The 9906-nt window shown below is 37.9% G+C and overlaps 1 protein-coding gene across 1 annotated transcript; it reads left to right on the forward strand.

The window, feature by feature from the left end:
- Window positions 1–303: 303 nt before the first annotated feature.
- LOC142984060 (uncharacterized) lies at window positions 304–8093 on the forward strand. Its single transcript, XM_076131371.1, has 12 exons — window positions 304–336; window positions 1128–1267; window positions 2138–2291; window positions 2761–2954; window positions 3330–3530; window positions 3931–4083; window positions 4780–4990; window positions 5355–5530; window positions 5873–6125; window positions 6714–6865; window positions 7330–7492; window positions 7986–8093. Exons 1-12 carry the CDS (start codon window positions 304–306, stop codon window positions 8091–8093), a joined length of 1938 nt encoding a protein of 645 aa, XP_075987486.1.
- The last annotated feature ends 1813 nt before the right edge of the window (window positions 8094–9906 follow it).

Below are 9906 nucleotides of genomic sequence, written 5' to 3' on the forward strand. Positions count from 1 at the left end.
TTTATTTGAATATAACTTGCATTTACTTATCCCTTCGAGATTTCAAAAAAGTACATATTATAGAGCCTTCTAATGATCATGAATAAATCTAAGAATAATAAGTAAGGCAGCCTAACCCATGATCCTTAGGACTCCATGAATATACAATATATTTCTGTCATACAGGACCTCGTTTTAATTATCCTTTTTCCTACTTAAGAAATAAAAAAAAGAAGAGTGACTTGTCATCGCCATCATATCACTTTGATAGAAGTTTAGTCTTTGGTCAAAACTGTCAAATACTCTACGCTTACAATTTCTACAATGATTATAAAACAGAAATGGAATTTGCGAAAGGTAATCATATATTATTAACAAAAATAATATATTACCAATTGGTGTCCCACTGCTGGGCAAGGCTCCCCCTCCCGTAATTAAGGTTAGGCCTTGAGTTCAACAAGCTGGCCAGGTGCGGGTTGAGAACTTTGCATATCTTCAAGAATTGTGTTAAATAACTTTCAGGCAAGGAAGGTTTCAACACGATGTTTTCCATTTTGTAATTCACACATAACTTCGAAAAGTCATTCGCATGTTGCCTCTATGACCGCTGTGACAAAATTGAGATCATTCTAAGTGTAGATACCTGACTTTCACCCAGGAATCGAGCCTTAGGGAAGGTTCATATCTGACGGAACATACGTAGCGTATTATCGGTCGCGCAACGCCAGAATAGACAAATGTATAGAAAAACACTCGACCGTTCACACTCAACCGATGATGCGTCGGTGCGAAGCCCATACAAATTAAGTTACGCCCGACGCATCTTCCGTCAGATTTGAACCTTCCCTGAAACCTCACGATCATTTGCATACCGAATAAAACACAGAGGTCACTAGAGTCCTACACCTTCGTCCTGCGCCTGACCAGCTCTCACTGGTCGTGTCGGTTATCCGTCCCACCAGACTATGAGAGTTATGGAATAGAGAGTGTACCTGTGTATTGTGCACACACTTGGACACTATAAACAAAGTCCTGCACAGATGGCCAGTTTCAATGAAACTGACCGCCGTAGCTGTATATCGGCTAGGAGGACATTATATTACATTACATTACACCTCCGTATATAGATAACACTACTCTTGTTTCAGTTGCTAGTATGTTCGAAGCGCCTTTACCGTTCTCAAAAGCATTTAGTTGCATGTGGAGTCTTTGTTGCTGCGTTCCTTATTATAGGAGTGTATATTGTGACGAATAAAGAAGAATTCGCGGATTTTAAGAAGACTAATATGTAAGTAATAGATTTACCCTCTTATTCATAAACACACTATAAACCTATTTTAGTTAAAGAACTGCTATAATATGTTTTCTCTCTTTCATTTCGCTAAGGAGTGAAAGAAACAAAACTCTTTGTAAGCTTTTCATAACTTCATACATTTTTAAGAATAAGAGGGTTAGATGTCTTGGAAAAAAGATCTGGTGCGTAGTATTCGTAACAGGCAGTCCTGTATGACAAGATGTATGGATGTAAATGAGTAAAGGAAAGTTTTTAAGGATCGTACTAAGGGGCGTTCTTTGGTTTCTGCCTATAGAGAAAGGCGTGATTTAATGTATTTATGTTTTATGTAAGTAATAGCCGAGTCTTATAAACATTCACGACGTAAACAAGAGGACAGCTTGTTTACGACGTGAATGCTTAGAAGACTTGGGTTCGAATCCAAGGCACCACATTAATGACTGTTGTCAGCAAATCAAATTCTAGCCCTAAGCATCACTTCATCACTTGTCGTGAGTTAATTTGATAGCATGCAAAATCTTCAATCCGCAGTTGGCCCGCGTCGTGGACTTAAGGCTTAGCTCCTCAAGGGCCCCTCCCTCATTTCGTGGGGCGCCTATGTAACGTTTTAACAGAAAACACAAAAAATAATGTTAATATTATTAATTAATTAATGTAACCCGTTAATGCCCCACTGCTGGGCAAGGGTCTCCTCCCGTAATGAGGAAGGGGTAAGGCCTTGAGTCCACCACGCTGGCTAACTGCGGGTTGGGGACTTTGCATAACTTCGAAACCTGCGACCACTTGAATGGGAGGTACCAACTTAAACCACTCGGCTATCATTGCTCCAGTAGGACAGTATAGGACTCTTAATTTATTTTTCAGAATAGTCAAAACGCGGCTTAGTCAAAGCGTTCTAGAAGAAAAAGGAACGGGCTGCGAGATTCCCAACCTGGATCCTTTCTCTGAAGACGCCATGATGTTTAAGAAGGAACCATCAAAGATAGTCTGCGACGGTACTGATTGGGTCAACTGTTATGTAAGATAAACGTTTATTCTTAGTTATGTGTGGTGCAGTAGTTAAGGTGGTCACCACGCCACTACCATTGCATCGGGTCGTGGGTTCGATTCCCACACGGAGCAATTATTTGTGCGATCCACAAATACTTGTTTCGTGTCTGGTAGTGTGTCCGTTGTTTGTATGTTTGTAAAAGTTCCCGCGGCACAAGAACATTCTTAATGAGGAAGTAGTCTATAAAAAAATCTATCTACGCACAGCCCTAACCACTGGACAGATCGCGCTGAAATTTGGCATGCAGGTAGATGTTATGACGTAGGCATCCGCTTAGAAAGGATTTTGATAATCCTGTTCCCAAGGGGATAAAATAGGGGATGAAAATTTGTATGAAAATTCTGTCCTAAGTCACAATCCACGCCGACGAAGTCGCGGGCAAAAGCTGACTAAATAAAAAGCGACTTCGTTTTAAAAACTAAATAATATTTTTCAGAGATCAAAATGTATGGTAGACAGAGACATACTGAAAACTATGAAAGATGTAGAGTGTACCTACAGAGATATAATTTATGTAAACGATAGTTACTATTACCTGGGAGAAGCAGTGGTTGTTAAAGAAGCTGAATCTTACGCGCTGAACAAAAGCGACCATGTCAAAGTAAGCTGTACCGGCACGGATATTAATGGGTTAGTTATAATTGGTTAATTTTGACTGCCTCTGGCGCAGTCGGTGGTCAATACCGCCCAAGAAGTCTCGAGTTCGAATCCCGAAAATTATTATCTGAGTTCTCTGTACAATGAACGAGTTCTCTGAACATTTCTCAGAAATTGCACGGAGTTGGTAAGTCGTAGGACTCCGTGCCTCGGACAGCACGAAAAGCCGTCGCAAAAATCACAAATGAGTACGCGGTTCATTAGGTTTCTTTCAGTGAGCTGGTGAGGTACCCAAAAATCGAGCTTTTTTGTGAAGAGAAAAGATTTTATAACAAGTTCATTTTAGTTCATACATACTATAATGCGAAAAGACTTTTTCCCCGACCTAATATAAATATTTTTTTGCAGACTAGGCCTCATCTCATCTACATGGAGTAGTTACAAGGCCGGATTCCGTCATATCCCCTTGCCAGTAAGACCGGACCTGAAGGATGCCTACAACGTACTCTTCCTGGCCTTCGATTCTATATCACATAACGGCTTCATACGCTCCATGCCAAAGAGTTATCAGTACCTTATAGAAGATTTGGATGCTGTTTTCTTGAATGGGTAATGTTTTTTTTGCTAGTAGTTAGATTTATCGTATGGTTAGTGGTCAACCTAGTGTTAAAATTTTGATTGATTGAACTTGATTGTATGGGGACCCTCCTTAACATTTTGTTTTTTTTATTTTTAGTATTTGTATAGCGGCAACGGAAATACATCATTTGTGAAAATTTCAGCTTTCTAACTATCACGGTTTATGAGATACAGCTTGGAGGCAAACAGCGGAGGCTTAGTAATAGGGTTCCGATTTTACCCTTTGGGTACGAAACCCTAAAAAGACTAATAACACTTTACCTGGCACGGGAATTGAAAGCGAGACCTAGTGATCAGCAGTCGTATGCCCTACCGAAACGACATAGGCACTAGGTAGTAAAATAAGTTTCAATGTTTTTTCATATTTCAGTCACTCCATAGTTGGTGATGGTACTCCGGCTGCGTTGTTCCCTATCCTCACCGGGAGGGATGAGCTGGAACATCCAGACACGAGGAAGACGCTGGCAAAAGACCAGTTCCTTGATCATAGGACTTTTATCTTTAATCATGTTAAAGAGAATGGGTAAGAAGAACTTTTTAAAGACTAGTATCCTACTAATATTATAAATGCGAAAGTTTATAAGTATGTATGCATGGATGTTTGTAACTCTTTCACGCAAGTACTACTGAACCGATTACGATGAAACTTGGTATGTAGGTAGCTGAAGACCTAAAATAACACATAAGCTACTTTTTATTCCGAAGTTTCCGAGTGATCGGGATTTACACGGGAAGGGATACTACGCGGACGAAGTCGCGAGCCTCTAGTAATATTATAAATAGCTGACCCGCGCAACTTCGCTTGCGTCACCTAAGAGAATGGGTCAAAATTTTCCCCGTTTTTGTAACGTTTTTCGTTGCTGCTCAGCTCCTTATGACCGTAGCGTGATGTTATATAGCCTATAGCCTTCCTCGATAAATAAGCTATCTAACACTGAAAGAATTTTTCAAATCGGACCAGTAGTTCCCGAGATTAGCGCGTTCAAACAAACAAACAAACAAACAAACAAACTCTTCAGCTTTATAATATTAGTATAGATACAAAAGTTTGGATGTTTGTTACTCAATTACTGCAAATTGAACGAATATTGATAAAATTTGGTCCGTACGTAGTTTATCTCTTTTTATTGACATATAGGATACTTTTTATTCCGATAAATTTTTTGGTGCGGACGCAGTCTCAGGTACAAGCTAGTCTAACAAAATATCATATTTCTAGGTACCGTACAGCATACTTCGAAGACATGCCCTGGATAGGCACGTTCCAGTACCGGTTCAACGGCTTCCGGCACCAGCCGGCTGACCACTACCTGAGAGCGTTCTTCACTGAAGAGGCCAAGAGTAGGAGGAAGTGGTGGGGAGGGATCTCTGACAAGCACTGCTTAGGAGCTGTTCCGATGTATCAGTTCATGTTGGATCTTACGGAACAGGTAAGATTTTAATGATAGTAATATACAAGTGAGCAGTGTGGTATAAGTTGATACCGAATGATACCTCTCACGCAAGTGGTCGCACGTTCGAATCCGAGGCAACACACTTATGACATTTCGAAGTTATGTGTGTACAAGAAATAATTATAAATTGTTCCAACGGTGAAGAAAAATATCGTGATGCAATCGTGCATGCCTGAGAGCTCTTTAAAATAGTTCTTGAGGGTATGCAAAGTCCCCAACCCGCAATTGGCGAGCGTAGTGGACTCAAGGCCTAACCCTCCCTCATTTTGGGAGGAGATCCTTGCCCTGCAGTGGGACAGTAATGGTATGGGTTCAATTTATTTTATTTATGTATTTCCAGTTCTTCTCCCTGGACGGCAAGAAGTTTGCCTTCACGTTTATATCAGACGTGACCCACGATGACTTCAACATGATCTCCAATGCTGACGACGCCTTTCTGCGGCTCCTCATGAATATGGTCGTGAAGAAGCTGTTCGAAGACACCCTCGTCATCGTCATGGGAGACCATGGGACTAGGTTGGTAACAAAATAATGTAGGTTAGTATTGCGATATCGGGTAATTATTTTGATTCGATCCTGCTGCATTATTTGTACTTGGGTTTTCTTTGCGTTTCGTCTGGGTATCATTAGCCGAAGTCTAGAGATCTTTAAATATTGCTTCTCCACAAATTAATTTATTGTCATTATACCGTAAAATCATACAAACAACTAACATTAACATTTCTAAGAATACTGTAAGATTAAATCGGTTCAATGCGATTCGATGGCGCGATAGTGCAATGGAGGCTTCTTTTTAAATGGGTACAAAATATATTAACAAGATGTTTGTTATTTTAGTCATTCTCCCGATATTTTCAGATTCGCTTCCATACGCAACACTTATCAAGGTAGAATCGAAGAACGTTTGCCACTAATGGCCATAATTTTACCAGAAAGACTGCAAAAACTTCGCCCTGAAGCTTTGAAAGCTTTGAAATATAACAAAGATGTACTGACGACGCATTTCGATATCTACCCTACAGTGTTAGATGTTTTAGATATGAAGAAACTAAGTAATACGTACAAAGTGCCTGGGTCTGATTTGCCGCGAGCTATGACGCTGCTTGAAAAGGTAATATTTTTGTTACATCATAACTGTTTTCTGCAAAATATGATCTTATAGACCACGATAGATGGCAACTGTAACAGGCTGGAATATATTACAAACAATATTACGTAACTGAAGTGAAATATGAAAAATACAATATTTTTAAATTCTCTTTTATGTAATAACGAAATAAATAAATAACATTGGACAACTCACACACCGTCATTTGATTTCAAACTAAACAGAGCTTGTACTATTGTAACCAAATAACTGATAAACATACTTATATACCTCTAAATACATCTTATATAGATACATTAACAACCAGAGGGTCAGAACCAAAACTTTTGCTCTTCACGCAAAGATTTGTCCCGGGTAGGATTCGAACCACACGCAGCGCGACGGTTATTGCGGCGAGGTGACCGCGTTAATAAGCGCCAAACGTGAAACATAAGATATTTTTTGCTGACTGAATTCTGGCAAATCAGATAACATGAAATATCTAAGTCATCAAAACGCTAGTTGCCTCTGGGATGCGGCTATCCTCACTCTAATTTGGTGAATAATAATCTATGATTTTGTAATATGTTACAAATTATGACTCTTCCTCAGATCCCAAAGTTCCGTACATGTGGAGAAGCAGGGGTACTCCCGCACTGGTGTGTGTGCACCAAGTGGTACAATGTGTCGAGGACTAACCCCTTCTACGAGCAGGTCGCTAAAGTGTTAGCCAGGTATATTGACGGCATCAGTGATGAGAAACGGTAAGTATTTATTATTTTAAGTTTTATTAAAACAAACTCGACGCCATATTTGAAGGGTTTTTTTTTTGTTATTCCGTTCTACCGCTCTGTTAGCACTTTTGAGTTTGAAGGGAATAATACTTTTGTGTTGTCAGGAGTGAAAATCTTATGTCTGCTGTAGTTATAGTGAAATTGGCTGAGATCTCAGTTCAAATTCTGAGTCAGAATTAATTGTTAGTTTTCAAAATTATGATGAAAATTCTTACCGATTAATTATGTTGAACAGTTTGATAGATAACTTCTGAATACTCACACTACGTTCGATTAATCGTAAGCGTTTCTTAACTTATTAAATATATACATATATATACGATCTTTCTATCATTTCGAGAGGAAACCCACATCACACAAAAGTTACAATAGTTCAACATTTATGTTATCAAAATTGCCAGTATCAGGAACATAAAAATCACATTTTGTTTTAGTGACAAATGTGCTATGCGAAAACTGGTCTCCATAGAGTGGGTGCTACAACAGAGTCCTAACGACGGTCTACTGAAGTTCTCAGCCAGTAAGGAAGTGCACAGCTACCTCGGGAACCCAGTCAAACCCTCTGTTAGGGCTCCTAATGAATATTATCAAACTAAGGTACCCCAAAATAACTATTTTACTTTGTCCACAAATTCAACTCAAACGTTGTGAGATTTTTTTTTTGGACACCTATACTAAAGGATACTTGACTCTTCATTGCCAAGGCTTTTAATTTTTTTGCAAAGTTAAATAAATAAATAAATATCATTGGACAACTCACACACGGTCATTTGATTCCAAACTAAGCAGAGCTTGTACTATGGTAACTGATAAACATACTTATATACTTCTAAATACATACTTATATAGATAAATTAACATCCAGGCTCAGGACAATATATAGTTATATTATAGTTCTCCCCAATGTTTTAATAAAATATGTATTTAGAAGTATATAAGTATGTTTATCGGCTATATGGTTATTATAGTACAAGCTCTGCTTAGTTTGGAATCTAATGACCGTGTTTAAGTTGTCCAAAAATATCTATTTATTTTATTTCTGCCTTAATGTATCCCTGATTAAATTCTAAAATTACGACATTTATTTCAGATAGTAATGAGTCCCGGTAATGCGGTGTTTGAAGGCACGATGATATTCAATGTTAAATCAAATAACTTCTACATCACCGAACGTGATATATCTAGGATTAATGAGTGAGTTAACATTTTCAATCTATACTAAAATTATAATCTATACTATCTATACTAATAATATAAAGCTGGACAGTATGTTTGTTTGAACGCGCTAATCTCAGGAACTACTAATCCGATTTGAAAAATTCTTTCAGTGTTAGATAGCCCATTTGTCGAGGAAGGCTATAGGTTATATATCATCACGCTACGACCAATATGACCAGAGTGCCAGTAAAAAATGTTACAAAAAAGGGGAAAATGATGACCCATTCTCTCTTATGTGACGCAAGCGAAGTTGCGCGGGTCAGCTAGTATAACATAGAATTCAGCTCGAAAGTTTAGACAGTGATGTATAAAATACCCCTGGTTTCGCCATTTACAATTTAAGACCCATGTAATAGGGAGCCTATTGCCATATACCGGTCACGTTACCAAACTCCTGGCTACTATTGAGAATATTCTAATATAGTTTCAAAAGTCAAATAACACTAACTAACCTGGGAATCGAACCCGGGATCTCGTGATCGTGAAGACTAGTTCATATAATATTGTATTAGGTCGGGGAAAAAGTCTTTTCGCATTATAGTATGTATGAATTGTAATAAAATCTTTTCTCTACACAAAAAAGCTCGATATTTGGGTACCTCACGAGCTCTCTGAAAGAAACCTAATGAACCGTGTACTCATTTGTGATTCTTGAAGCCAAAGAGATTTTATTACAAGTTCATACATACTTTAATGCGAAAATACTTTTTCCCCGACCTAATACATGCCTGTAGATGAAACAAGCGTTAGTAGAAACGTGTCCATTCTTGTGTTCCTTCCTACCTCATGGGGACATTAAAAACAAGATTTTATGTAACTATGTATGTATGTATGTATGTTTGTATTTTCCAGATACGGTAGTGAACCATCCTGTATAAGTGGAACACATCCTCATCTAAATAAGTTCTGTTTTTGTAAAGATACGATAAGTAAGTTGAATGCTCAGAAGTTAATGTTGTAGTAAGTTTCTCAATAAATGTTGTAACACTTGAAAACCCATTTATTTACCGAAATTTCTTTGTTTGTTTATTTATACAGGTTGTAAAGAAGTCTTTATTATATTATTTTGGTCCCACTGCTGGGCATTTAAGAGTATATAAATGGTACATAAGTATAATGAATAAATCATCATTCTGTGGTAGATTTTCGTAGTCAGATATTTTACGCATAGATTAATTTCCTAAATAATTAAACCTTTACTAACTAACCTTACATTAAAGTCCTACTGCTAGGGTCTCCTCCCGAATTGAGGGAGGGGTTAGGTCTTGAGTTCACCACGCTGACCAAGTGTGGGTTGGGGACTCTGCATGCCTTCAAAATTCTTTCTATAGGTCCATCCATTCCTGATGGAAAAACTTTGTATTTCAGGATCGATAAAAGTTTTAAGAACAACGGTTTAAAGGGCAAAAGTACAATATATTAGTTTTGTAGACATCGCATTGTTTTTAAAAAGACATCTCCCCTACTAAGAATTGCTCATGTGTCGCGGGGACTTTTACAAACATACAAACATCTGACACAAAGTACAACCAGAATCGAAACAATTTATTATTTGTGGATCGCACAAATAATTGTTCAGTATAATCTCTAAAACTTAAAGCTTTTAGGAACGTGTTACACTCTTACAAAGCAACATTACTGCTTAGTAACATTCGAAACATATTATGCCGAAAATCAATCTAGAATCAAAGAATATTCCTCTTATTCATAAAAATATATGAAGTTATGAAAGGCTTATAAAGTGTTTTGTTTCTTTCACTCCTTAGCAAAAAAGAGAAAACAAATTATAGTAG

Source organism: Anticarsia gemmatalis, chromosome 26, assembly GCF_050436995.1.
Source record: "Anticarsia gemmatalis isolate Benzon Research Colony breed Stoneville strain chromosome 26, ilAntGemm2 primary, whole genome shotgun sequence".
In the NCBI taxonomy this organism is placed as follows: Eukaryota; Metazoa; Arthropoda; class Insecta; order Lepidoptera; family Erebidae; genus Anticarsia; species Anticarsia gemmatalis.